The sequence below is a fragment of the Chlamydomonas reinhardtii genome, chromosome 13, assembly GCF_000002595.2.
Source record: "Chlamydomonas reinhardtii strain CC-503 cw92 mt+ chromosome 13, whole genome shotgun sequence".
In the NCBI taxonomy this organism is placed as follows: domain Eukaryota; kingdom Viridiplantae; phylum Chlorophyta; class Chlorophyceae; order Chlamydomonadales; family Chlamydomonadaceae; genus Chlamydomonas; species Chlamydomonas reinhardtii.
The window spans coordinates 4719471-4745624 of NC_057016.1; the positions used below are offsets into that span (position 1 = coordinate 4719471).

The following is a 26154-nucleotide window of genomic DNA, read 5'->3' on the forward strand; positions in this document are numbered from 1 at the left end:
CGAGGGCGCTGTGGCCACTGGCGTAGCTTTTACCTTTGGGCGCACCTACGTGAACTCGTGGAAGTCATGAGCGCGAAAGTGTGCTGATGCATGGCAAGGGCCAAGGACCGGAGCAGCACGGTCCCTTTCCTTGAATTGTGGTTCGTGGGCGGACATGCGGGGCGGACACGCCTCCTGCTGGCGGTTTGCACAGGTCCGTTGTGCCTGTGTGCTCGTGATGGGGCCTGACCATCCCCAAGTCTGCTAGCATGTTCACACTCCAGACAAGTCCCGTCGGCCCCCTTGTTGGTGATGGCCCAGGCAATCAGCACGGCAAGCAGGTGGCAAGGCTCCTCTTGCCATCAGTTGGCATCAGGTGGCAAGGCTAGACTTGGATGCCCGCGCTCGCATTACATAGAACGCCTGCAGACGCGCGCGCCGCTAGAGAGCAAAGCCGCTCTCACCACCACAACTATCAGAATTTAGTCTTGCATCTTAGAATGTCCCGAACACGCCCTGCCTTGGATAGCCCCAACTAAAGCCCCCTGCTCCTCGGTCCTCGACTTAATGGCGGTCGGCGCAGCTGAACCCGGGCGCCTCCAAGTGCTCACACACAAACTATTACTTCATGCCGAATGGGACGCACCACGCCGCGTCACGCTGTGATGCCTCTTGCGTGAACAGCCGCGGGCCCGAGGGCCGCTGCTTTCGGGCAGCCCATACTGCCCGCCTGCCGCATCAACGCCCGCGCGCCAGCGCCCACGCCGCATAGCGCTCCGCCTGCCCAACCGCCCAACCAACTCCCTCGGTCCAAGCCGCATGACTCAGACCGCAACAACACCGCCAATCGAGACCCCTCCTCACAGCACCGCCATGTCGTGTGCCCCGACCTACGCCCGCTCCAACGTGCGCACGGTCCCCCGCACCAGCGCTAGTGGCCCGAGACAGCCATTTACTTGGCGGCGGCGGGCTCGGCGGCCTTGTCCTGTCGGAGCAGACGGGGGAGGACGCAGGTGAGCACGCGACGGGTGTTCACGCCAACAAAGGGCGGCAGATTCCGTGCACCTCCGTGCAGCCCCAGACTTCATTCACACACCGGCAACCAGCCCTCCAGACCGCAGGCCACACACCGCTGTCGCCAGCCAGTCCCAAACCGCGCCCACCTTGTTCTTCTTCTTCTTGGCGCTCTTGGCGCTGATGGGCGTGGCCAGCAGGTCCAGGATCTCCTTGTCCTCAACCTGGTGGAGCAGGAGACAGGAGGAGCAGATTGCATTGGTTACAAGAGGGACCTGCTGACGCAGTTCACGAGCCAGTGACGTGGAGAACGAACACCCTGCTCTGGACCCCAGCACCAGGAGGAGCAGCGAGCGGTGAGCGGCACGCGATGACAGGTGAGAGCGCATACAGCGCGTCTGGAGCCTTGCATGTCTGCATGGTGCCCTCATGGTAACCCTGTTTGCATTCACGGGTCTGCATTTTCGGCTGTCACCGGGCAAACCTCACCCAGCCCACCCCATGTTCTGCTCCACCTCTCCCTGTCCTGTCTCCTCCACCCAGCACAACATGATAACACGCGCCTTTCCTCCTACTTCCGCCTCTGCGCCCTGCCCCCCTGCCCCAAACCCCACTCGCCGCCCGCGCACCTTCTTCTCCGTGGTCACGGTCTGGCGGGGCGCCGAGGTGATGATGGAGGAACCGTTGGGCATGAGCAGCACCGTGCCCTTGATCTGCGCCACCACCTCCCCGGGCTTCTCGTGCAGCACGGGGTAGGGGTGCAGCAGGCCGTGGTTTAGGCACTCCACCAGGCCCAGCTTCAGCTGGCTGGCCTGCAGGCGGCGTGGGAGGAAAGAGGGGAGACGGGAACACGGGAAATCGGGGATGAGGATTGGAAGGCAGGAACGAGTGAAAGCGCGACAGCGACGCTGCCCTTCTGCCTCCCGGATCGATCACTCTGGCTGTTGCCTCTGTTGCTTTCACTCGCATCGGTGTGCCTCAACTGCTGCCGCCGTCATGCTCCAGTGCCAATCTTCATTCCCTGCCTCCCAACCGCCCCCTCCTTCCTTCCCTGCCCCCTCCCTCTCTCGCCTCCCTGCTCCATCCTCTTCCCCGCCCCTTCCCCTCTCCTTCTCCGCCGCACCTTGAGCTCCGTCTTCTGCGCGGCCGCCTCGTCCAGCAGTGCGCGCAGCGTGAAGGGCATGGTGGCGAAGGCGCTGTTGACCAGGCTGAACACGGCGCGGCTGGCCTGCATCTTGAGCTGGTAGGTCACCTCCAGTGCGCGCTTGTACACGGTCGTCTCCTTCTCGTCCAGAACCTGGGTACAGGGAGGGAGGGTGGGAGGAGGGGGGCTGGGGTCAGGGCATGGAGAGCGTGTCGGTGGCGTGTGTGTGTGTGGTTGGGCGGGGAAGGAACGGATCGAATGTCCGTGGCCGCATTGGCTGGGGGAGAAGGCGCTGTCGTGCTGAGGGAGCGGAAGCGCTGGGGAGGACGCCTGGGGAGGACGCCAATTTAGGGCCACATCGCTGCTGTTGTTGTGTTTGGCCGGGACATCCCCAGCGGCCGCCGTATCCCCAGCGACGCCGTATGCCGCGCCGCGAGCAGTGGGGCCCTGCTGCAGCTTGCCCCGGCGGTCTGCCGCTGCTGCTCTCCGGGGCCTCCAAACCAGTCCCGCCGGAGCTCCTGCGCCGTCTGTGACAGCGCTCCAGTCCCAGCGCACGACGTCAAGACCTCTTTCCGCGCCCGCCCGCTGGGGCTCGCCATTCGCCGCCCTGCTGCGGGCTGCAGTGGCATGGGGGGCGCTAGCCGTCCGCCTCGGGCCGCGTGCTTGCGGCTCGTGTCCACTGCCCGCGAACCAGAGCTCCAGTGGCGTCTGCGCCTGCCATGAACTCCCTACGCATCCAACAGCCGAGCCCTCCACAGACGCCAGGGTCCTGCCCGCTCCTCCCTTTCCACCGATAACCTTCACCCCACATGCCTTGCTGTCCACAGCCCCTCGTAGCCCTCCCCCAAACGGGCCCAACCCCCGCAGACCAGGGCAGCCCCAGGCGCCTGCCGCAGCTTCCCTGCCCCAGCTCCTCCAGCGCCCATATGCTTGTTCCGTGTACTCACGCGGGGCTTGCCCTCGCCGCTGCTGACCACAATGTCCACGGCGTACACCTCGTTCTCCTCGAACTCGCCGTCCTCCACCTTCTGGTCGGGCGTGGGCTTGTTGAGGATGCACTTGCTGCCGTCAATCACAAACTGCTTCATCTCGTGGCTCATCACGCCCTCCACCAGGTTGCAGCCAAACGACTCAGCCACCTGCTCACACGCGAAGAAAGCAGACATGCACATCGCGCTGAGAGGTAAAACACAAACGATATAAGTGGATACAACACCAGGGAGGCACGACTGGCACCACGCGGCGGCGGTGTGACTGCGAATGTGCTGCGTCCGCAGCGCCAACGGCTGATGCTGACGTTGCCACCAAGCCCGACGTGCCAAGGCTGGCCTGCGCCGATACCCCTTGCTCGGCTCCCCGGCCGCCCCGGCCGCACCTTTTGGAGCGGGGCGGACACGTCGGCGATGTGCTTGCCGGGGCGTATCAAGCGCACGGCGGCGTCGAAGGCGGTGCGCGCGGCGGCGATCACGTCCGCGGCCTTGCCCGAGATGGCGGCGTCACCGACCACAATGGTGGTGGCTTGCGTGGCGATGAAGCCGTCAATGTGGCAGCCCATGTCACTGCGTGGCGTTGATGAAGTGTGACAGGGTTGTTGAAAGGTTAGGTGCGGGTATGTTGGAGTAAGGGTAAACGGGCGGGCCAGGTCGGTAAGCGGATGTGCCGCGGCTGGCAACATGCGTGGATCGCCAAGGTAAGAAAAGGGAGGCAGATGGCCAGGGTAAGAAACGATGCAGCTGAAGCTAAAACCCCACTGACCAATGACCCAGTCAACCGCCCGCCACGGCTAACCGTGTCGCCAGTGCCCGCCTGAACTCACATCTTGACAACATCGCCGTTCTTCAGAGCGGTGGCATCCTCCGAGTTGGGCGAGAAGTGGCCAACAATGCTGCAAGTGGAGATAGTTGGTGGAGTGGGCGTTAGAGCCAACTGCGACTCTCGGAGGGCTTCCGCTCAACATGCCGCCACGGCACTATAACTAAATTCACTGGTTGGCAATGTGCGTGACGTGCTGCACGTTTGCGCAAGGTCTGGGTTCCATTCCGCACCTGTTGGCAGAGACGCAGGTCGGGAAGGCCACGCCCTTCTCGATCTCCTTGCCCTTGTAGATGTTAGCGCACTCCCTGTACGTAATGAATGGCGGTGAGTAAAGCTGTCCAGCTGGAGGGATTCGGTGCATGCCGCCGCAAACTTGGCCTTACTTGTTGATGAACTGGTCGCCCATGCGGCACAGGTCCACCACCTTAGCGCCATCCTTGGCAGCCTCAACCACGGCCAGCAGAGCGCCTGCAGAACGCGAAGAAACTCCGTCAGCTCAGGTCGCCCCGGCACCCCACGCCGCCGCGACAAGCCCTCGCAGCGGAACTTACGGTTGCAGATGTCCGCAGCCGCCTTGTACTTGGTGACCACCTCAGGCTGCGACCATTAGAATCAGAGCAGCGAATTAGCTCGGCGCGACTGAAGAATGCACTCGGCTGAACAAAAAGCGGCGCCGTGTCCCGGGCTCCTAGCTCCGTATCAAGTCCATTGTTACATGGGTCGACTAAATAAGTCAGATCGACGCAAAGCGAGTGGAGACCCAGCGCGCAAGCAAAGCGGCTGCTCACCACGCTGAGGTTGGGCTCCTGGTGCTCAATAGACCCGTCGTCCGACATTTTGAATGAGCTACGTTAGAAGAACTACAAGTTTGTCAAATATCTAAAAGGGTCGACATCGGGGGCTGTCCGCAATTTTGCAGACCCGCCGCTCTCTGACAATCGAGTCGCCGTGCCGCGGTGCCCCCGCCTCGCCGCCGCGATAATGTCGCTTTGCTCGATGTACTGGATACATAACTCCGCAATGATCTGAGGACACCCAACCTTGGAGTACCCAGACACGCTCTTCCCGGTTCCGACCAGGCTCTACCCCCCCCCCCCCCCCCCTCGGCCCCCGACTTCCCGCCAAGGGAGCGTGCTGCGCCGCCAACAGGACACCAATTCAGTCCAGACAAACACCTTCCACCACCTTAAACATATGTTGTGATGATTTGGTGCATCAGGGAAGTGCATCCGTGGGGTGCACCCATGCAGGCCTCGGGCGGGGGGGGAAGCGAGGAGGAGCAGCGCGGGATGGGTTTGGCCAGTTTGCACGCGGGCAAGAGAAGCCACCGCGGCGCAGGAAAGGGCTTACACATTAACTTGCCAACTTTGATAAAAGACCTATTGACGGTAACGCCCCAGCGATCGCGCCTCTGCCTTAAGCTACTCCAGTATTCCAATCGCAAGCGCTCTGCTCTTTCTGCCTTCTCTCTAGCCAACAATGGATAAGCATAGCCTAGCCATCCCTTTCCCGATGTCGGAGCTGTATATCGCGCTGGGTATGGTCTTCCTCTTCCTGCCTCTCACCATCATTGTGTCGCGCCTTCTGGGCTCGCGCGAGCCGGCCGTGCGCGTGGACAAGCAGGACTAAGGGGCCATTAGCATTAGCCTCCCGCTGGGGCCACAGAGCTCAAACCGGCGAGGGTTGACTGGCTGCAGCAGCATCCGGCAGTTCCCCTCGCTGGTACAGTGGGTACAGGCGCGGCCTCCGACACTCAACTATGACGCGAAGTGCCATCAGCGCAGTGCCCCGCGTGCAGCAGCTCGCTGCATGCGTGGTACCGGCGTCAGGCTATGAAGCAGTCTTGCCGGGTCTTCTACTAGGGACGCGGCACGCCGGCTGTGCCGGGTCTTCTGCCGATGCTGGCACGGCGGCAATCCAGCCGTCGGCCTGGCCGGGCCAACCGCCTTGTGATCCTTCAGGCTTACATTCGAATGAGAGTTATGGTACCCCGCAGCTGTATCATGGCGGGGCGCGCGCCGGCGCATTCACACGCGCCACAGCGATGGCATCTGGGCAGATGGCGCCATCGCTGCTGCGCCGCCCGATCACGTTCGTGTCCAGTTGCCCTCCCGCGTTACGCAGCTTTGGGGCATTGTGCCCTCCAACCGGATCCACAGATCTCATCGGAGGCACAGGCCGCGACATTCTCATAGCAGCGGCGCCGGCGCGCCGTGCACCCCTGCATGCCACGCTGCCGCTGCTGCGCAGCCTCCACACCTCCCCGGCGCCACAGCTCAGCGCTTCGCACCAGCACCAGGCGCAGCAGCAGCAGCAGCAGACCAAGCAACCCCAGCAGCCTTACGACCCCCAGCAAGATCAGGTCCCGTCCACCAGCACCGCTAGCAGCAGCAAGCCAGCGGCAGACCCGGTGTACAACCTGCCCAACGCGGTGTCGGTGGCGCGGCTGGTGTCAGGGCCGCTCATTGGCTACTGGCTGGTGCAGGGGCATTACGAGGCAGCCACACTGGCGCTGGCCGTGTCCGGGGTGAGATAGCTACAGGCTGATCTTGCAGCACATGGGCAGTGGTCGCATGGGAGCTGTTGGAATGCAGCGAGACGCTTCGTCGCACTCTCGCCAGCTGCACTTGCCACGGACGCAGTGCCGCTGCCAACTCAATGTCTTCACAGAGGCGTTAGGTTGACTCACCCCGTCCCGTCCTCCCGTCCCTGTTTCCTCCCACTCGCTCTCCTGCGTTTCCGACTGCAGGCCAGTGACTGGTTGGATGGCTGGCTGGCCCGGCGGCTAGGCGCGTCATCCGTGTTCGGATCCTACCTGGACCCGTTGGCGGACAAGGTGGGTGCGCTTGCGGGTAGCAGCAATAGCAGCAGCAGCAATAGTAGCAGCACCAGTAGCAGCAGTAGCAATAGCAGATGCGGAATCGGCGTGTAGTATGTCCCATTTCGGACGCTGACGAGCCCTGCCGTGTGCGGGACCGTCGCGCATTGGTGTGCATGCGTGTCACTGGTGTCATTTTGCAAGCAGCCTACGCTGCACAAGCGCAAATCCGCTCACGGATTTTACGATCGTACCCGTTTCCGGACCCCTCGACGGCTGCCGGCGCCGCAGGTGCTCATCGGCTGTGTGGCTGCGGCGCTGCTGATGAACGGCGCCATGCCGGGCTGGGTGGCGGGCGTGGTGGTGGGGCGGGACGTGCTGCTAGTGGCAGGCAGCTTCGTGTTCCGGCTGCGCGGCTTCGGCTGGCGCTGGCCGGGCGCCGCAGCCTTCTTCCGCACCGTCGACACGTCCGCCGCTGCTGCTGGTGCTGCTACGGGTGCTGCTAATGGCGTGGCTTCGGGTGGCGGTGGCGGCGGCGAGGGCGTGTCGTTCATGCGGCCGCTTCTGATCAGCAAGGCCAACACGGTGCTGCAGCTGCTGCTGCTGGGTGGCTACCTGCTGCGCGGCATGGACGGCGGCGCGGGGCTGCAGCTGCTGCTGCCGGGCGGCGGCGGCGAGGAGCTCATCATGGGGCTGGAGCTGGCTACGGCCGCCACCACGGTGGCGTCGGGGCTGGCGTACGGCACCATGGCGGTGCAGGGCAAGCTGTTCAAGTAGGTTGGTCAGTGGACGAGGGGTCCCTTCAATTTCAACAGTGGCGCAGTATAGGATGTGGTTTCGGTGCGGGCGTGAACGTGCGGGCAGTGTTGCGGCATGACAGAAAGAGCAGGAAGGAAGGATGGGCAGACGCGGTGTTGGCGGCGCGTGCTTGTGTTGCGGCTGCGGCTGTCGTGCCGCTGTTGAATCATAGTTGAGCGACCCTGCAAGGTGGCTATGGAAGGGGATTTAGCCTGTCCGCACGTGAAGGAAGGCGGCTAGGCGGGATAAAGAAGACTGCTCTGGCTGCGGTTCTTATATCGTCGTCGGCACTTGGACCAGAGTTGGCACTTGTGCTGATGGTTATGCAAAGATTGTCAACGGCGCTGTCGCACCATCATGGCCGTTTGTGAGGATGCAAGGAATGGCCCTGAGAGTCTGAGACATGATCATCTCATCACCTGGTACCATGCATCGTAGATCCGTAGGCTGTGTTATTGTGCAGCAGCCGGGCAAATCCCTTACACTGGCTTAGTGAACCCGCGCTCGCGCTTCACCCCATCACCGATCATGCACAGCGCCGTCACTCTGAAAGGCAAGAACTCTCTTCGCGACAGCGTGCCACACCTCGGCATGTAATTATGCGACCGTACGTCGGACGGTGCCGTGACGACCCTACGCGACTCGTTGCATGCCCCGGCCCCAACAACGCCCTCCCGGCTCCGTACGTCCGAAGCACTATCATGAAACTCTCTTTGGCCTATCGCAAGTACCTGCTACGATGCCGCATGTATGATACAGGTAAGGCCTCGCCTCCCGCCTACCAGCCACCACCACTCGAGGAGTCCGGCCCACGCTCTCATTTCGTATTGCCAACGGAAGTGCGCGTCAGCACTGACCAAGTCGGTCCGTCAACGGTACGGTTCAAGCTTCTTCCCTGCAATGTGTCTAACTGGGAATCTGCGTGCTCGCATACCGTCCCCGTCCTCCATCTTTTGCATGTGCCCGCTGGCACCGTGGCCCACCGACAGTGACGGTGGCGACAGCAAGCTTGCACCCCCCAGACAACCCCACTCCCAGGCAGCAGCAATATGGCTGGTTGGCCGACACACTTGACTCCATCTCTCGATTCGGTCACTCGGCCGCTGACAGCACCATACACCATATGGGACAGGACTACAACTCATTCAAGCAGGCAGCTTCAACTATCGCTCTTTGGTGTTGGTACAAAGCAAATCATTATGGAACGCAAGCCATCAGGCGGACCATTGCGATAAGCACAGGAAGCAAAACTTCGCTTGACAGAACGCTGTACTAGAGCAAGGGCGATGTCCCATAGCCATCCACCGCAAGCGGCAGCAACGGTCTACAATGTTTTGCACAAGCACCTTCAGACGCAAGCACAAGGAAAAAGGCTGCAATGCCCAGTGTTCTTGAATTATGCGCCCACAGCCTCACAACTGCCTGGGATCTTGCTTGCAGCCATGGCGCCGCTTCGGCCTAAGCCGCCACGGTACAGCGCGCAGGCATGAGGCACCCGGCTCGCCATGTGCCACTACACACCCAGGGACAGACCCGCCATATCGGCAGCGGCGCGGCGGGCGTTGCGCTTGGCGCGCCGGCCCTGCCCCGGCGCCGACGGTGTGGCGGCAGCACTGTTGCCGCCGCCACCGCCGGCGCTCAGGGGGCCCATGCCGCCGGCGCTCGGCGACGTGCCCAGAGGGCTGCTGCCGCCTGTGGCGCTTCCGCCGGCGTCACCCGCGGCTCCGCCGCTGCCGCGCACGAGGTGTGGCGCAATCTTGCTGCTGTTGCCGCCAGCACGCATCTTGCCCGGCTTGCCGATGCCGCTGCCGGCGGTCGCGTTCGTAGCGGCGGCGCTGCTGGTGCTAGCAGAGTTGTTATTGTTGTTGTTGTTGTGGGTGGGGCGCGCGTAGATGCGGCCGGCGCGCTGGAAGCCGTTCTCGCCCAGGCGCCGGTTGCCAATAACAATACGAGCGGGGCCTGCGGTGTCCGCGTGCACACAACGCGGGCGGAGTGAGCACCCAGCACTGAATTGCAACATCCAACATAGACGGCGGTCGCACAGGCTACTCGCCACAATCACTCGCCACACCGCGGCACGCTGTACGGTACACACATCCTGCTCAATTACATGCATGCTGCCTGCCTGCTCGCACCCACCTGCGGCCCGGCTGAAGTAGAAGTTCTCAATCTGCTCGTCCTCGTCATCGTCGTAGTCATCCTCGTCGTACAGGTCGCCGGCGCCCCACTCGGCGGGGAAATCGTCGGCGGTGGCCATGGCCGCAGACACAGCCTTGCCGCCGTTCAGGCTCTGTGTGTGGGCGTGCGTGGACGGCAGGCAGCTTCGTGGGTGCGGGACTGAGGATGCTCGCACAGCTGTACTCAGGTAGTACGGTACCATTCAATGGGGCTGTAGATGTGCAGGTCCGCATGAACAGCATCTAATGTTTATTCGTCCTTCACTGCCCCCGCGTGCTCTGTCCGCAGACACCTGCGCTCAGGCCACACACAGGCTGCCCCAGGCCAGGACGCGGCGCGGCCCCTCCCACCTTGACGTGCTCCACGAACCAGGTGGCGCGCTTGAGCAGGCACACGCTCTCCTCGCAGGGCGCGTCGCTGAGCGTGCCGTCCAGCAGGCGGTGCGTGTACAGGTAGTTGAACGGCTTCTTGCACTGCGGGCACCAGGGCGCCTCCTTCTGAACCGCCCACTGCAGGATGCAGTTCACTGTAGGGCGACAAGTGTCGCAACAGGAGAAGGGCGGGGAGCGAGTGAGCAAGCTGGAAGGTGGACCGGCTTGAACGCCGAGCCGCGGGAGTTGGGCGCAGCGTGCTGGACCGACGTGGCCTCTGACCACCTCTGAGCGTGGCCTTCCACCTTCCATCCGTCCCCTCCGTAGGTATCCACCCCCATTCTACTGCAGATCCGCTAGCAGCATAAGGTGCGCAGTGCAACGCACCGCAGTATTGGTGCTCACAGCCCTTGATGATGGCCGTCTCCGCCAGCTCGATTTCGCCAAGGCAGATAGCACACACGTCCTCGTTCAGCTCCTCGTTCAACATAATCGAGCCGTCGTCGGCTGTAACCGCGGTTTGGTGGTCTGCGTCATTGTTACCCTCCGCCCGCTCGCTGGTGCCATAGGACGCCTCGCATCCTCCCGCAACCTCGTCGTAAGCATCGTAGTCGTCGTATTCCTCCTCCTGACGTGCCAAGGCGAGTAAGAGATGTCACAACACTGCGTCTGTCGACGATGAAGACTGAAAAACCCCAGCTCTGAAAACCTCACCTCCTCCTGCCAATACTCCTCGTCCTCCAGATAGGCTGGACCGCGTCTGTTTCGTCCCATCTCCGCTGCTTCTTAAATTCAGGGATCGAGGACAGAACGAGCACGGTCGCTTGGTGGTGGTGGGTGGGGAGGTGGCCTCGCAGCGCGAGAACAGGCCCTTGGCCTTGCACACTGGGCTCAGATGTCCATACTGGGCAACGCTTGCGAGAAGGCTGGGCAAAATGCCGGCCTCAACGCAGGTGCGGAGCGACTCGTCGGCAGGCGAGAACCGGGCCCAAACCGGGGCCCCTAGAGGATGCAGGCTAATGTTGATGACGCCCTCACAGGAGAGGCGTCAAGCACCGGGCCGATGAATGCAAGTGTGGGTCTCGGCCTGAATTGCGCTCGCTTGACGAGTGGTAGAAGCTGCAGGGTATGTGAGACTAGTTACTGTGGCTTGACAATAAGCTTGTTATGGTATTTCTGCCGCGTGGCCGAGGTTGACCCGGCCAGCCCTTGGCCGATCCGGTGCGCACCAGGGAAGTTCTATTCCGTTTGCCAGGCCAGCAAACGCTGGATAAGTTGGCACACAAATTACATGCGTGATACCAGGCGCCAGACGTGGGACAATGCCAGGTCTGGGGCCTGCAACCCCTGCACACGACCACAATTGACATGTCTTGGTCACGCATGCCACTGCACGCCCTGCTTTGTCATGCTTCGTGCGTAGTAAGCTCCTTGCGTCCTTGTGTTGCAGGCAGGTAGTATGGGGAAACGTATGAGGCGACGACTAGCTTACAACTTCAGCACTAGAGCTGCACAGCGCTTGAGCACGTGCGGAGCCGGGGGTAGCTTGTCCCCGAAGTGGCCTCCAGCGACCAGCCTGGAGCCCTCAAGCAAGGGTCACCCCTGCCCTCAAGCATGCACGAGGCGGTGGCGGCAAAGATTAGTTTTGACCCGCCATCGACAGTTGGCACGGTTTGGTCCACAACTCATGCGAGCACATTCATTCCGCCACATAACGGCCTGACACACGGTACGCACCAACCCACTTCAGCCAGCAGTCAGCCGATCCACACTACCGGTGTTTTACAAAAAGGCATCGTTCAAGACCCGCATCATCATGCACACGATCCTCCTTTCCTCGACAAGGCCTCACCGGAACCAGTGCGGCGGGGCCAGGCGGCCATACCGGGTCTGCGCCGGCACCGAGCCAGGCGGCGCGCGCGGACTGGCCTGAGCCGAGCCAAACCCAAAGTCATCCAAGCTGCCGCCGGCGTCACTGCTGCCGCCCAAGCCGTACCCGAAGCCGAAGGGGAGCGGCGTGGGGAGCGGGGAGGCGCCACTGGCGGCGGTGGGGTCGGTGGAGGGCGAGTAGGGGCTCAACGCGATGGGCCTGCGCCGGGACAGGGGTGGACATTTGGAGGTGGAGGCGCACCGGTTACAAGGTGTTCCATGCTCTCAGCAGCGACGGGTATCGCTTGGTAGCAAATGCAAGAACCGTGCCGGGCTGATACTTACAACCCCCTGGTTTAGTTTGGGCTGGAATTTACAAACCCCCCCGTCGGTTTAGTCTGGGCTGGTATCTACACCCCCCCCCCCCCCACGCTCTCCTCCTGTGCACGCTCTCCTCCTCCTTTGCATTGGTTCGGTTTAGTTTGGGCTGGTGTCTACAACCCCCCCGCCCCACACACACACACACCTGGACACCTCCACCTCCATCCGCACGCGCAGCAGCCGCATTGCCAGCGTCTGCCGCGGCCGCACCTCCTCCGCCTCACCGTCGCCTGCCCCCCGCCGCAAGCCGCCGCTGCCGCCGCCGCCGCCGCCCAGCACCAGGCTCATCACCGACACCGGCACCAGCAGGCCCAGGCTGCCCGCCGCCAGGCACACCTGCAGCCAGCCAGAAACGCACGGGAGGCAGGTGCCCCAAATCCGCATGAGTCATGACACGAGGTGCGGGTGAGCTGCGCCGAACGGCAACCGCAACGACACAGCTGCCGTGCTTCGGCAGCAGGTTGGAAAGGCTGGTTGAGGGAGCTGCAATGAACTACCCAGCCATCCACGCCTCCCACCCCCCACGTCCCCCGCCCGCGGTCCCCACCCCTCCCTCAGACTTGCTCCCTGCCCCTCCCTCCACCTCCGAACCCTCCTCGCCGCCCCTCCCTCCTCCCAACCCCAGCTCACCTCCACCACCGACAGCGCCAGGTGCGACCCCAGCCCCGCCAGGCACGCCCAGCCGTTGCCGTACAGCTGCTCGTGCTGCGGCCCCACGTCGTCGTACACCAGGTAGGCGCTACACAGCCGGCCCAGCGGGCTCACCTGCCCGACCGCCGCCAGCCACAGCCGCAGAGCCAGCCAGCCAGCCACTGCGCCGTACCTGCGGTGTGGCGTGGTGTGGGTGGCGGAGCTGAGCTAAGCCATGCAGGGGGCATACAGCTGCACACAGCTGCATACGGTGCGCTACTCGACTCCTCGTGCCCGCCTCCCAAGGTGCCGGCTGTCAGCGCCAGTGCACACACCTCCCCTTCCCTCCCCTCCCTCCCCTCCTTCCCCTCAGCCGCCACCGCCCTCACCTGACCGCCGCCGGCACCGGCCCCAGGGCTCCCGCCGCCAGTGCCGCCAGCGCCGCCGGCACCGCCAGGCCGCTGACCAGGTACTCGGCCAGCAGCAGCGGCAGCGGCGCGGGCCGGCTGTCATAGGCCTGGCGGGGGGTTACATTCATGATTAGTTAAGGAAGTGGGGGTGTGGGGAAGGAGCACAACAGGAGACAGGGCACACATGTAGGCCCGGCGCGTGTGCGTGCCAGGGCAGTGCGCCAGTGCCCATAGCCCTAGCGCCGAGCTCCTCCCCACCAGCTGCCTCACGGCGCCTGCCCACCACCTCCCTCACGGCGCCTGCCCACCACCCACGCCCTGCCCCGCCCACCCGCAGGTCGCTCCTGCTGAGCAGGCGCCTGAAGGCCTCCGGATCCATGCGCCGCAGATGGCCGTACAGACCCAGCCGCGCCGCCGCCTGCTGCCGCTCCAGCAGGGGCGAGCGCCGCCGGGTGGCGCTGCACACACACGGGACACACACACACGCACACAGTCTTTGCGCAACCTATTCCTTGTGCTTTTTAACACACACACACACACACACACACACACACACACACACACACACACACACACACACACACACACACACACACACACACACACAAAAGTGCACACAGGGCAAGCAGGGCACACAGGGCACACAGGGCATGCAGTCGCCGGGGGACGGGGGAAGGGGCACGTCAGTGGGCCACGCACACAACCACACGGTCAGGTGGTGCGGTTGCGTGCGTTGTCAAGGAACACGCTGGGGTACCCTATAGAGCAGGGGCAGCTGCAGTACCTCCCGCCCCCTCCCGCCCCCTGACGCCCCCTGCCGCCCCCCTCCAGAGCAGGTGCCTCACCGCATGTGCTCCTGGAACTCCTTGCTCGCCACCAGCCCCTCCACACTGCTGATGGCCGGCAGCAGCGCCGCCTGCCGGGCCAGCAGTGCAGGGTCCCAGCCGCCGCCGCCGTTGCCGCCGCCAGCCGCCTCGCCAGTGGCGGCCGCGCCGGTGCCGTAGCTGGTGGAGGGACCGTCATCGCTGAGGCCGTAGCCATTGGTGTGCCCATCCCCGTGTGTGTTGTCGTCACGTCGGCGCCTGAAGCGCGCAAACCAGTCGACAAGGCCGCCTCGCCGCCGCTGCTGCTGTATGCCTGCGGCGGCGGCCGCCGCCATCTCCGCCGCCGCCCTGCGTTCCCGCCGCTGCGCCGCACTGCGCAGCCGCAAGCCCCCCGCGCCGCCGGAGGCCGGGGTCAGGCCGTAAGCCCGGCCGCCGCCAGTGCCCGCCGCCGCGCCGCCACCCGTGTTGTAACCGGTGCCGTTCGCGTCGTAACCACCGCAGCCGCCGGTGTACGGCGTGCCGGTGTACGGCGTACCGCCGCCGTACAAGGTGGGCCCGCCCACACCGAACAGCAGGGGCTCCATGTTACTTCCGGGTGTTGAGTAGTGTGATCCCGCATAGTAGCCGTTCGCCTGGTAGCGCTCCTGAGGACTGGCCAACCCCGCAGCAGCGGCGCCGCCGCCGGCAACGCCGCCGCCTGCCAGCACGCTCCGCCCGCCAGCCCTGCCAGCGCTATTGAAGTAGCCGGCCCCGACCGCAGCTCCCTCGGCGTCGCGAAGCCAGGTGGTGGGCGGCGGCGTGGGCGGCGAGTCGAAGGGTGCGGCGGAGGAGTCGTCGTCCACGCCGTCGCCGTCGCCGTTGCGGGGCGCGCCGGCGCCGTGGCGGTGATGGCGCGGCCAGTGCCTGAGGCGTGCGGCAGACAGAGGCTGGTTGTCGGCGAGAGCCTAGTGCTGTGATTGCTGGTCATGCAAGGTAAGTGTAAGTTGGTGATGGAGAAATGGAAAAGCAGTTTAAAAAGGACTGGTGCGGAGTACTGCAGCAGTCGCCGGCACGCCTCGAAGAGTCAAAAAGGCACAACACGAATGTGTTGGAAGGTGCGCGGACCCACCTGCTACACGACCCTGTACCGCACCCCCCACGCCAGTATACTAAGTGAACCGGAACCACCAGCCTACCTGAGACGCCGCATGCGCTTGGAGGGTAGCAGCCGCGACAGTAGACACTGCACGGCTCCAGCAGCAACCCACACCGCCAGTGTCGCTAGCAGCAAGGCCACCAGCAGCGGCGCCAGTGGCAGCTCAGGCTCCGCGCCGTCACCAGCGCCGCCCTGTGCATCGCCAAGCGCCGCGTCAAGCCCCGCAGCGTCGGGCGCGACGCAGGCATCGACCATGCCATCGCAACCCCCAAATTTGCTAGCGCCCGGGGCTTTCTCGGCGAGAATGAAGCCCATGGCTGCTATTTGGGGCCAGGCACTGTAACTCAGGCCTGGCCAGTAGAGCGACTCCCGCCTTCAAACGATGGCAGGCAAGCGAATCGTTTCCTGGCTTATTTCAATCAAGGAGTTGTGAGCTTATATGTATTTTGATACAGGGTTTGTTACTTGCGAAGGTTTGCCTTGTCTGTCAGCTGGAAACAGAAGCCCGATTGCAAGGAAGTGGCACATTCAGCCAGTCGTCGAACTTGGCTACCTAAATAGATATTGCATTCTCAATAAGGCACTTGATTCGAAGTTAGCTTTGAGCACCTGCAGGCACACCAACACAACACCGGAACCTGACACAGCTGCCTGAGTGCAGCACCGCGCTGCTGCTTGAACTACCATATAATGCACATCATGCTACGCACGCATTAACGCCTTTTACTGGACCGCGGGGCCGAAGCCGCAGCACACAGCGACTCGCCCTGCTGTGTGCGCTCCGCACACCGCCTTGAGCCTGCCTTACCTCGCCCACTACCAGAAATGACGGTGTCCGCGCCCCCCTACTACCCGGAGACGGTAGTCTTCGTGTTGGACTGTGCAGTGGATGTTGGCATTGAATACTCCAAGAGCGTACAACGCCTGGAGCTCATAAAGGGCTGTATCGCCATGTTTGCGCAGGCCAAGGTCCGCGGGGCCGGGGCTTGAATGTTGCTAGAAGGGCGGAAGGGATGGCGAGCACGGGCCGTAGGCTTGGAGAGGGGAATTGTGTCCATTGTGCAGAGCCTGCGCATGAGCTGGGGCTGCCCACCGGGCTTGCGCATTCACTCCAAAGCGGGTCGTTTGCTTCTGTTCTGCTGACGCCCCGCCCGGCCCCGCACGGATCTGACAGAGCCGTGTCAACCCACACCACAAGTACGGCCTCGCAGTCATCCGGGTGAGAGGGGGTCGGTCAGTCATCCGGGTGGCAGTGCGGGCGGCGGCGGTGGCGGCGGCGGTGGCGGTGGCGGTGGCGATGGCGATGGCGATGACGATGGCGGCGGCGGCGGTGGCGGTTGGCGGTGGCGGTGGCGGTGGTGGTGGCGGAGGGAGGGGAGTCGGTCGCAGGGGCGGAGCAGGTTGGCTGGGCGGGTGTGGCTTCGCTAGGTAATGACCGGCCGCTGGAATACCGTGTATGTGCATTTGCGCTTCGCATGCTTCCAACGCAAACACAAATAGGGGAGTACGCGCGTTTCCCCTGACTCGCCAACAAAATCACCTCACACAGTCACATTTACCGGTTAGCCGATTGGAGTGTAGCGTAGCGAAGCGGAGTGGAGCAAGGTTAGGGCTGAATGGAATCACCACACATTACACCCTCGCCGCCCACGCTGGCGCTCGCCACCTGCAGGACTGTGTGCAGTGGGAGGGCCCGGGTCTGAGCAGCAGTCCGGAGGGGCTGGCGGCGGCGCTGCGGCCCGTCATGCCCTCGGCGGCGCCCGCCACGGCGGCGGCGGCGGCGGCGGCGGCTGGCGCACACCGCCCGCTGGACCTGGGGTCGCTGGTGAGGCGGGGGGAAGTGTGGGGAGTGTGTGTGGGGATTGGGGGGGGAGGGGCTGGGCACGGGGGCTGGGTGTGTGGGGTGGGCTGGGTGGGTGGGTGGTGCAGGAGTGGTGGCGGGAGTCGGGTGCGGGTGTGTGATGGCGCGAGTGGTGGCGGGAGTCGGGTGCGGGGCTGTCTTGTGGTTCGTGTCACCCAGTTTGCAGAATGCACGCAGTGCCAGTGTTGTGAATGCGTGTGTGACAGCGGCAGCAATTCCTGTCCGGCCCGCGCAAGGGCGCCTGTCCCACCACCACCGGCCCCGGCCTGCTGCCATGTGGCGGCGTGTGCGGTGTGCCGCAGGTGAGCCTTGTGACGCCGCTGGCGGTGGCGGAGGAGGCGGACGGAGCCAAGGTGGGCGGAGAGGGCGTGTGTGTGTGTGTGTGTGTGTGTGTGTGTGTGTGTGTGGGGGTGGGTGGGTGGGTGGAGAGGCGTGTGTGTGTGTGTGTGTATATGTGTGTGTGTGTGTGTGTGTGTGTGTGGGTGGGTGGGTGGGTGGGTGGGTGGGTGGGTGGAGAGGGTGTGTGTGTGTGTGGGTGGGTGGAGAGGGTGTGTGGGCGGAAGGCGGGTAGATATGGAGGGCAGAGGGGGGATGGATGACCGGGGCAGCCGGATAGGCGAATGGGTATAGGAGCAAGGGGCGGGGTGTGGCGCACGATCATCAACCCACACGCACACGTCACGGCAAACGGTGTGTCTGTTTGCCGGCACGCCGCCTGCACGCCTTCACGCCGCCTGCACGCTGCCTTCACACCTCCCCCCACGCCCGCCCCCCAGGTCCGCGTCATCCTGGTCTACTGCCGCTCCTCCTGCCTGCCGGTGTGGACCAGCTGCCGCGGCCCGGCGGACCCGGGACTGGCGCTGGACGTGGTGCGTGTGCGTGTATTTTGGGGGGGGAGGGGCGTGTGTTTGTGTGTGGTGATGGTGGTGGGGGTGGGGATAGCCACTCATGCAAACTGTACGTATCAAAGACGGAAGTGCCGACGTCCAGGGGTTACAGCGGGGGGGGGGTCCCTTCCAATCCCAAAGGAACCAAAACCCAGGAGGGGGTTATGTGCCCGAGCCCAACGAATACGTTCCATCAGCATCAGAAAGCGCGGTGGGGGTTGCAAGGATGTTTGGAAAAGCGGTACAGGAGAGGGGGGGGAGGCGGGGTGTTTGGCGCGCCGGGTGCCCCACACGTGGTGTGTACGGTGTAGGGGTTGCGGGGGGAAGGGGGTTGCGTGGGAAGGACGGGAGGACGTCGCACTGCGCGCCGTACCATGCGCTTTCAGGCCGTGCCCGCAGTCTGCTCGCTGACACGGCGCCGGCAGCCCGACGCCCAGTCCCCCCCCCCCCGGTGGTGTCTTGCTGGAGTGGTGAAACCAGCCCCCCTCCCCGGCACCCCCCCCCGGCACGCCCACCCCCGCAGCTGTTTGTGCACGACAAGGCGGCTGCGGCGGCGGCGGCGGCGGCGGCGGGCCCCGGCGGCTGCCCCTCGCCGCAGGACGTGTACACGTGGCTCGAGGTGAACCTTGTCGCACACCCCTCCTCCCCAAATGTGCACCAGTGTACCAATGGCTACAAGTTCCCTTCTTCTTTACCGTATTCTCCATGAATGTAACCCAACCCCACCCGACGCCCGACCCAGGACGCCGCTGACGAGCTGTCGGGGCGGTGCGGCCACGCCGCGTATATATTCGAGGCGGGCGGGCACCTGGTCAAGAAGGTGGCCAACCTCATGGTGCGTGCGGGGGCGTCCGTGTGTGCGTGCGCATGCTGGTGTATGTGTGCGTGCGTGTGTTAAAAAACAACAAAACGAAGCCCGAGGCTGCTCACACCGCGTGCGTGTGTGGGGGGGGGGGGGAATACATGCATGATTATGTAAGAAGTGAAGGGGGGAGGGGAAGAAGATGGTAATGGTGAGGAAGGCGGCAACCCGAGCAGCCCGCCGTCGGTGTCCATGGTGAGAGGAGGGGGAGCAGGGGGGAGGGGTTACATTCATGATTAGTTAAGGGGGGAGAGGGGGACTAAGAATATAAGCAGCAACCCAGGAGGTGCACGGGTGAGCTGGAGACCTGGGGGGCAGAGAGGAGGGGAAGCTAAGGGAGGGTAGCCGTTTATGTGAAGAACGGAGTATGTGAATAACGGAGTACTTGAATCACACGTGTGAAGTGCCGGGGGGGCAGAGAGGGGCGAGGGATGCGCCTGGGAGCCTCCGCACCTCGCACCACCATGCCACGAACCGCTGCTGCTTACTCCACACGACATCTCCGTACCTCAAGTGCCGGCTCCCCCGCCCCGCCCGCCCCTCCCATCAGGTGAACCTGGTCGCGCACCCGGCACAGCGCCCGCCGCAGCGCGAGCTCCGCCCCGGCCCCCTGGACTTAGCGGCCTTTCCCCCGCAGCCCACAGCCGCCACCGACACAGCAGCAGCAGCGGCAGCAGCAGCAGCACAGCCGCCGCAGCCGACAGCAGCAGCGGCAGTAGCACTACAGCCGCCGGTGCCGGGTGGGGCGGCGGGGGCGGGGGCGGCGCCGGGAGCGTTATCAGTGCGGGGGCCGTCGCCCGCCCGCGTGCCGCCACCGCCGTACCAACCGCCGCCGCTGTACGGCGGCTCCTCGGCGGACGCCGGTGGCGGCGGTTTCACCGTGAATCCGTTGGCGGCAATGGCGGCAGCGGCACCTGTGCCGCCGCCGCCATTACATCAAGCGCCGCAGTCGTACCAACCGCCGCCGTACCAGCCGCCAAACCTCATGGACTTTACGCTGCCAATACCGCCGCCAGCCGCGGAAGGTACGGCATATGCGTACGAGCCGCCGACGCCGTCGCTCATACCGCACGTGCCCGCGGTGCCGCCGCCGCCGCATGCCGCTGCTGGGGTGGCGGGTACGGCAAGTGCGCTGGCAGGGCTGAACCTGGCAGGGTCGTACCACCAGCAGCAGCAGCAGCAGCAGCAGCAGGCAGCGTCGTGGGGGCAGCTGCCTCCGCCGCCGCCGGCCGCACCAGACCTGATATAAGAGCGACGGCGCGGTGCGGGCGCGGCGTCCGCGGTGGTGTGACATGGGCAGGCAGTCGTACAATGGGCGTGTGTGTGTGTGTGTGTGTGTGTGTGTGTGTGTGTGTGTGTGTGTGTGTGTGTGTGTGTGTGTGTGTGTGTGTGTGTTTTCTGACTGTGCAGGCACCTAGCCTTTTGGTGTACGTGTATGAGTTATTGCGACAATGGCTTGGTTCATTCGTGTGGGTGCGGCTGCACCCTGGCAGCTGCATCCAGTGCAGTTCCATCTGATGCGTCGCGACGCCCCACGCCGCCACCTCGTGTGGCCGCTGCGGCGACCCGCGGGCGCCCTGGCAGCAGGGATTGGGCACCGCCACACACTTGGGCGCCCAGCCACACGCATGCGCGTGTGCGCATGCGGATTCTCATGTGTTTGTGGGGCCGTGCAGTCGCCGCCTGTCCGTGTAAAGTTGTGTAATTGTACTTGATGAGTTATAGTGCCAAGCAAGTTGGCTGTTTGCTCAGGGTTTGCTGTTGGCATGCCTCCAGCGTGTATGCGTTGTTGCGCAACCGGTTGCATTGGCGGGTTTGGCGGCGGCAGCAGCGCCGCTGGTGAGCGATATTCGTTAGATCCTGACTAGACACAGCACGCTTGAATTTTGAAAGGCTGCTGTCACTGCTACACAGCGAGTGCGCGATGCGAACGTTAGTTCAAACGAGGAGCCCGCGCTGCTTGGTCGGCCTCTCGGGGTGTGAGCGCGCGCTTCCAATCCTGTAACCCATCGTCCCGCCATGCAACCCCTCCCCAGCCCCTGTGACCGAATATGAATTATGAGTTGTGACCAGTGGCATGTTGGCTCACCAGGGCAGCGCCACAGCACCTCAAGACAGATTCTTATCATCACTCGCCCGTCCCCAGTCCCGCATCCTTCCTCGCATCCAGCGCACACGCCTTCCCCGATCCGCACGCGTCCGCCCAGCCATGCGCCGACTAACCTACTGTGCCTGCAAACAAGTCGAGTGCCCCCCGCCGGCCCCTGCACGCGCACACCCCACCACGCCGATATTCGCCGATGTCCATGCACAAGACCGCATGCATGAGTAACGCTCCCGTAGTAGATCTCCTGTCAAGACATCAAGCCGCGATCAGACCTTGTTGAAACATCGTGGGCCAGCCTGGTCTTATTGCTCCAAAATTGTGTACCGGTACCCTGAAACGCAGAGGTGTATGGCCATGTATACGGTACCGATGTGCGCGCACTGTAACCTTGCGCGTGTGCGTCGCCCGCCCCTTTGCAGTTCTCCTGCCCCTGAACTGGCATGGCCCGCCCTCGTCATGCTCGGCTCAGATCAAAGTATCCTAGTTCCACGCTCTCTCACGCCCTTGAAGAGACAGCCCCAAGTCAAGGGCGGCCGCACAGCGATGGCGTTTGGCCAGCCCGCTGCAGCCTGCCCCGTGCAATCGGTATGCATGCGCGCAACCCTGTCCCGACAACCGCACCACACATGCTTGTGCACCACACACACACGCACACACACACACACACACCCGTAAACCGTCGCTTTGCTGCATCGCATACACTGTCTTTGCGCAATGTTTTCCTTGTGCTCTTTAACACACACACACACACACACACACACACAGTTGCAGATCAACGGAAACAATCAACATGTTGGCACGGTGGTTGCGCGCGGTTGCACTCAAGTCCCGGCGCACGCAAACGACTGACTCGTATCTCCCTCGCTGCCGCGCCAGCAGCTGCCGTCGTCACAGGCCACTCGGCTCGCGTGCGTGACCGCACCGTGCGGCACCGTGCGGGGCTCCTGCGGCGGGTGCTGCCGCGTCCCATCACAGCACGTTCCCTCCAACGCAGGAGGCACGCATGGGTGCGTCCAGTCAGTCACACCCTACTTACTGCGACGTGTGGGGTGGCCAGTCCCTAAACAGCTCGAGCACTGCTTAGGTTAGGGTGACGCTTGCCAAGCAAACCGATGGGGGTCGCCAGGCCCCAGGCCGACACACCTCCAAACCGCTCCGCCTGCGTCCAATACTCATACACAGCGGTTTTTGCGCAGGTGCCAACAAGTCTGTTGTGCAACCATTCAATCGCGCTCGCCGCGCCTTTGTTCGCACGACCCCCACGGCGGTGGCAACGGGGCTCTGATTTGCTTCGATTAGGTTCCTAGCACCGTGACTGTCTTTTTAGGAGTCCATGCGTATGCAGCGATGCGACTGCGGTCGCGGGCACATTGCATCAATGGTGCAGCGCCATGCTTCATGCTCGCATGCCGCCCCAGTCTCGTGACTTGCATGCCAACAACAACAACAACAACAACTCCCGCCCCCGCCCCCGATCCTTCCTCGAGGCCGCTCCACGCATTATCATGCCAAACAAACATCGTGTACGGTATCAATCCACCCCTGGTGATAACAGCTAGGCACATGCAGTAGCAAGCCCAAAGAAGGCCTGGCCATGGGTGCGGCTAACCTTTGTTGGTCGGAATCTCCCTCCTTGATACGGTAGTTGATACCGCAAGGACTGTTCCAGCGTCTGCACACCAAAGAACTCAACGAAGGAGCTCCATGCCTGCAACCGCACTGTCACTGCACATTCCAATCCAAATCAACGGTCTGGTAAACTGTCAGCAATTTGCCGCGATGCAACTGCCTCAACCAACATCCAGGAACAACTGATGACTGACTAAGGTCCAGTAACACGTTAGCAACAACTCATCCATGAACTGGTTCGCACGCATGACCCATTGTACCCTGCGCTTCCCAGCCCTTTGTCGGCGAACAAGCAGACTTCACGTCAGTGGCACACGCCGGTCGACTGGCGTGCGGGCTTGGGCCTCCTGGGCAGGGCCCCATGTCGGGGCTCTGGTAACTCGCCAACTGAAGGCGGTTATGCAGTTGGACACACGGCAGTTGAACACACAGTTGGACACACGGCAGGTGAACCAGTTGGACACACGGCAGTTGGACACGCGGCGGTTGGACGCACGGCACCCAGCCAACATGAACGTCACCATTGGCATGGCGCCGCAACCCGCCCCCATCAAAAGAATATCCCAGTTGGAAAACCACACGCAGCCTTTTCCGCACACAAGTGATGATGCCGCAAAGCATCTCATGATGCAAGGTTTCCTGAAGCAGGAAAGGGCTGCTTTGCAGCTACCGCATGTACGGAGCCCTCAAGTACGGCGTATTGTGACCGAAATAGATGCAGCACTTGCAAAACCGTCGCAGCGAATTGCAACGACTCATTTCCCCGGGCCCCAGTGTCCCCACTTTGCAGTATTCAACACTCAACACTCGCCAGCTTCCCTGCCGCTCGAGGACATCCCTCCCTCACACGTCATTTTCTGTATTGTGGCAACTTTGCTGCATGCGTCAGGGGAACTGGCGTCTGGCCGGTCGGCCGCATGCCACCACGTCCACCCGATCCACAGCGTGCGCAACCACATACCTGCCTACAGCTGCCCTGCCGCGCTTGTTGAGCTACGCGGCAGCAGAGGTCCCACCGCACCGTCAGCAGGGCTGCCAAGAGGCGCGACGCCGCCGTTGCCGCAGCCACCGCCCATGGGTGAAGCCGCAGCAGCGGTGGCACGCCCCGGCATGTGTGCCAGGGACAGCATGGGCTGTGCGTGTGGAGAAGCCAGCGGCTGCTTTAGCTGCAGCTGCTGCTGTTGCCGCTTGTGCACCTGCACCTGCTGCTGCAGCTGTCGCAGCTGCACCTGAAGCTGCATGTCCTCTTGCCGCTGCACCACCTGCTGCTGCTGCAGCTGCTGCTGTTGCTGCAGCTGCAGCTGCTGTTGTTGCACCAGCAGGTTCCGCTGCATCGCCTGCAGCTGCAGCAGCGCCAACTGCTGCTGCCGCAGGGCCGCTGCAACGTGACTCGGCAATGCCGGCGCCGCCGCCATGCCGGCTGTAGCAGCTGTAGCAGCTGTAGCAGCACTGCTCGGAGCAGCCGCCGCCGGCCCCAGGGGATTCGGCTGCGTATCCGGCAGCGGCCGATGCAGGAGCGGAAGCTGCGGCAGCAGTGCCGGTGGCAGCTGGGGCGCTAGTGCTCCTGCATGCGGGTGCCACGGGCTGCTACCGCCGCCGCCGCCACCACTGCCCGGGGCCACAGCCGCCGCGAGAGGCAGCGTCATCGCCGCCCCGCTGGACGCACGCCGCGGCGGTATGGCTGCAGCTGTAGCTGTAGCTGTGGCTGTAGCGGCGCCGGTGCAGCGCCGCTTGGAAGCTCGTGGTTGCGGGGCCCGCGCCGTGGCGCCCGCACCCCCTACGGTGCCGCAGCCGCCACCCCCTATGGCGCCACAGCCGCCACCCCCTACGGTGCCGCAGCCGCCACCCCCTACGGTGCCGCAGCCGCCACCCCCTATGGCGCCACAGCCGCCACCAGCATTGGCGGCGGCCGCCGCACGGGCGCACGGCAGCGGCTCCAGCGCTTGGACCGCAGCACCCACAGACGCGGCGGCAGCCGGCATGGCGCCCCCGGTATCCCCCGTAGACGCCACCGAGTGACTGCGCTTGTGCTGATGGTTGCGGCGGAGGGCGCCGGAAACGCTGCTGCCGCCCCTTCCGTCGCCGCCGCCGCTGCCGAAGCTGTAGCCGCTGCTACCTAGGCGGTTAAGCGCAGCTGCAGCGGTGCCTTGCGTCGTGCTGGCATCGCTTCCGGATGAGCCCGCGACGGAAGGTGACGGCGAGCGGGGCACCCGGCCGCCGCCGCCGCCGCCGTCGGCGTCCGCTTCCGAGTAGTGCTGCTCTGGTCCGCCTGCGGCCGCCGCCGCCGCCGCCACCATCGCGGGGGCCGCGCCCGCCTGTACCAGCTGCGTCAGGCTGCTGGTGACGGAGTGTGCGCGACACAAGGAGGAGTCGAGGGCCCGTGGTGGGGGCGGCGCGGCGGCCGCCGCTGCTGCTTCGCTTGTTGCCGCCGCTGACGGCGCTAGCAGCTGCAGCAGCGGCTGCGGCGTCTGCGGCGGCGTTGTCTCAGGCCCTGACGTGGGGCTGTCACGTGGTTCTGCGCATGGCGTAGCGGCGCAGCCGATGACTGGCTTGACGCCGCTGGTGGCGAGAGCGTCTGCGCTTCCAGTGTCGACACAGTCGCAGTCTTTGGCGTCTAGGTACTTGAGTGCGCCGATTATGGTGTCCTGTATTGTTTGAGCCTGCGCAGAACACGTGAGGGCGAGTCAACCACTCGAAATGGTTTCGAGGGTTTGGCAAAACCTAGCGTTTGCGCTGCAGTCGACCGCCTGGAAGCCCGATAACGCTGACCTTGCAAGTCGTATTTAGCGTAGCAATCAAAACCAACTTGCCTGGCTAACAAGGTGCCCAAGATGGGACGTGAGCTCCCTCTGCATGCCCACTTGCATACTCAGTCGCGACTGCATGAACACCAGTAACTCCGCTGATTTCAGCTTGCGCAAACCTGCCGTCTGTGCGGCGTTGTCGGCCATGACTCCGTAGGTTCAGCCTGCAGGAAAGTACGTGCATCAACAGCAGTGCATCACATTTTATGCAATTCAAAAGCACCGCGCGCCTGGGGACTTGCGCCTTCCGGGCCTGCGTCACCGTGGCCCTGCAACGCTCGCTTTTCCTCGCTACCGCTGCAGTCGGAGCGAACCCAACAACGCTCTCACCAGTATAGCGCTGCGTTCTCGCCAGCCTCCTGTGCTTGCCGAGGCGCTCAACTGCTTTTGCACAATCGAACCAAGGTCGTCCTCCAGCCCACGGATCAGTTATGTAGACCAGTCTATACAAACCTGTATTACAAAGGGTGCTCAAGTGCAGCTACAAGGCCTCCGAGTCCGGCTGTGTGTCACTCGAGAACCCTCAGTGAGTCCCGAGCACTGCACAGTGTTGCAGCGTAAGCCTAGATTGAACAAATTCTGCCTACAATAACGTAAATATAAGGTTGGACAGAAGAAACTGTCGGTCTGCATTGCCG

General features: G+C 63.8%; 6 protein-coding genes across 7 annotated transcripts; 2 read left to right on the forward strand and 4 right to left on the reverse strand.

Moving 5' to 3' along the window:
• Positions 1–377: 377 nt before the first annotated feature.
• On the reverse strand, positions 378–4954 carry CHLRE_13g604650v5 (uncharacterized protein). 2 transcript variants are annotated; one of them, XM_043069846.1, is made up of 11 exons: positions 4741–4954; positions 4504–4549; positions 4336–4420; positions 4183–4257; positions 3954–4022; positions 3513–3696; positions 3085–3276; positions 2117–2290; positions 1623–1805; positions 1143–1217; positions 378–964 (listed from the first exon to the last, which is right to left on the reverse strand). In XM_043069846.1, the coding sequence occupies exons 1-11, from the start codon at positions 4786–4788 to the stop codon at positions 932–934; spliced, it is 1164 nt and encodes a 387-aa protein (XP_042917821.1). In that variant the 5' UTR covers positions 4789–4954; the 3' UTR covers positions 378–931. The 2 variants fall into 2 exon arrangements, with proteins under 2 accessions (XP_042917821.1, XP_001699126.1); XM_001699074.2 differs by having other exon boundaries at positions 4741–4825.
• A 373-nt stretch (positions 4955–5327) lies between these two features.
• Positions 5328–8033, forward strand: CHLRE_13g604700v5 (uncharacterized protein). The gene is made up of 3 exons (XM_043069847.1): positions 5328–6479; positions 6702–6788; positions 7062–8033. The coding sequence occupies exons 1-3, from the start codon at positions 5997–5999 to the stop codon at positions 7545–7547; spliced, it is 1056 nt and encodes a 351-aa protein (XP_042917822.1). The 5' UTR covers positions 5328–5996; the 3' UTR covers positions 7548–8033.
• A 2-nt stretch (positions 8034–8035) lies between these two features.
• On the reverse strand, positions 8036–11401 carry CHLRE_13g604750v5 (uncharacterized protein). Its single transcript, XM_001699075.2, has 5 exons — positions 10832–11401; positions 10505–10745; positions 10097–10272; positions 9708–9858; positions 8036–9527 (listed from the first exon to the last, which is right to left on the reverse strand). The coding sequence occupies exons 1-5, from the start codon at positions 10889–10891 to the stop codon at positions 9082–9084; spliced, it is 1074 nt and encodes a 357-aa protein (XP_001699127.2). The 5' UTR covers positions 10892–11401; the 3' UTR covers positions 8036–9081.
• Positions 11402–11465: 64 nt separating this feature from the next.
• On the reverse strand, positions 11466–15821 carry CHLRE_13g604800v5 (uncharacterized protein). Its single transcript, XM_043069848.1, has 7 exons — positions 15407–15821; positions 14253–15134; positions 13739–13865; positions 13387–13514; positions 12998–13190; positions 12513–12703; positions 11466–12206 (listed from the first exon to the last, which is right to left on the reverse strand). Exons 1-7 carry the CDS (start codon positions 15679–15681, stop codon positions 11966–11968), a joined length of 2037 nt encoding a protein of 678 aa, XP_042917823.1. The 5' UTR covers positions 15682–15821; the 3' UTR covers positions 11466–11965.
• Positions 15822–15921: 100 nt separating this feature from the next.
• On the forward strand, positions 15922–20993 carry CHLRE_13g604850v5 (uncharacterized protein). The gene is made up of 8 exons (XM_043069849.1): positions 15922–16335; positions 16541–16585; positions 17039–17191; positions 17530–17580; positions 18004–18096; positions 18638–18733; positions 18857–18949; positions 19527–20993. Exons 1-8 carry the CDS (start codon positions 16192–16194, stop codon positions 20223–20225), a joined length of 1374 nt encoding a protein of 457 aa, XP_042917824.1. The 5' UTR covers positions 15922–16191; the 3' UTR covers positions 20226–20993.
• Positions 20994–21025: 32 nt separating this feature from the next.
• CHLRE_13g604905v5 (uncharacterized protein) lies at positions 21026–26101 on the reverse strand. Its single transcript, XM_043069850.1, has 3 exons — positions 25847–26101; positions 25523–25680; positions 21026–25372 (listed from the first exon to the last, which is right to left on the reverse strand). The coding sequence occupies exons 2-3, from the start codon at positions 25661–25663 to the stop codon at positions 23678–23680; spliced, it is 1836 nt and encodes a 611-aa protein (XP_042917825.1). The 5' UTR covers positions 25664–25680; positions 25847–26101; the 3' UTR covers positions 21026–23677.
• Between the last annotated feature and the right edge of the window lie 53 nt (positions 26102–26154).

Excerpts from the sequence above, each read along its gene's own strand:
- CHLRE_13g604650v5 (XM_043069846.1), bottom strand. The coding sequence starts at position 4,788 with ATGTCGGACGACGGGTCTATTGAGCACCAGGAGCCCAACCTCAGCGTG. Across the intron at positions 4,550-4,740 it reads AGGAGCCCAACCTCAGCGTG|CCTGAGGTGGTCACCAAGTA; the intron begins GTGAGCAGCCGC and ends TAATGGTCGCAG. Across the intron at positions 3,697-3,953 it reads AACGGCGATGTTGTCAAGAT|TGACATGGGCTGCCACATTG; the intron begins GTGAGTTCAGGC and ends AACGCCACGCAG.
- CHLRE_13g604700v5 (XM_043069847.1), top strand. The coding sequence starts at position 5,997 with ATGGCATCTGGGCAGATGGCGCCATCGCTGCTGCGCCGCCCGATCACG. Across the intron at positions 6,480-6,701 it reads TGGCGCTGGCCGTGTCCGGG|GCCAGTGACTGGTTGGATGG; the intron begins GTGAGATAGCTA and ends TTCCGACTGCAG. Across the intron at positions 6,789-7,061 it reads TGGACCCGTTGGCGGACAAG|GTGCTCATCGGCTGTGTGGC; the intron begins GTGGGTGCGCTT and ends CCGGCGCCGCAG.
- CHLRE_13g604750v5 (XM_001699075.2), bottom strand. The coding sequence starts at position 10,891 with ATGGGACGAAACAGACGCGGTCCAGCCTATCTGGAGGACGAGGAGTAT. Across the intron at positions 10,746-10,831 it reads AGGAGTATTGGCAGGAGGAG|GAGGAGGAATACGACGACTA; the intron begins GTGAGGTTTTCA and ends TTGGCACGTCAG. Across the intron at positions 9,859-10,096 it reads GGTTCGTGGAGCACGTCAAG|AGCCTGAACGGCGGCAAGGC; the intron begins GTGGGAGGGGCC and ends GCCCACACACAG.
- CHLRE_13g604800v5 (XM_043069848.1), bottom strand. The coding sequence starts at position 15,681 with ATGGGCTTCATTCTCGCCGAGAAAGCCCCGGGCGCTAGCAAATTTGGG. Across the intron at positions 13,866-14,252 it reads GAGTTCCAGGAGCACATGCG|CGCCACCCGGCGGCGCTCGC; the intron begins GTGAGGCACCTG and ends GTGTGTGTGCAG. Across the intron at positions 13,191-13,386 it reads CCGGTGCCGGCGGCGGTCAG|GTACGGCGCAGTGGCTGGCT; the intron begins GTGAGGGCGGTG and ends GCCACACCGCAG.
- CHLRE_13g604850v5 (XM_043069849.1), top strand. The coding sequence starts at position 16,192 with ATGACGGTGTCCGCGCCCCCCTACTACCCGGAGACGGTAGTCTTCGTG. Across the intron at positions 16,586-17,038 it reads ACGGCCTCGCAGTCATCCGG|GACTGTGTGCAGTGGGAGGG; the intron begins GTGAGAGGGGGT and ends CGCCACCTGCAG. Across the intron at positions 18,950-19,526 it reads AGAAGGTGGCCAACCTCATG|GTGAACCTGGTCGCGCACCC; the intron begins GTGCGTGCGGGG and ends CCCTCCCATCAG.
- CHLRE_13g604905v5 (XM_043069850.1), bottom strand. The coding sequence starts at position 25,663 with ATGGCCGACAACGCCGCACAGACGGCAGGTTTGCGCAAGCTGAAATCA. Across the intron at positions 25,373-25,522 it reads TTGGGCACCTTGTTAGCCAG|GCTCAAACAATACAGGACAC; the intron begins GCAAGTTGGTTT and ends TGTTCTGCGCAG.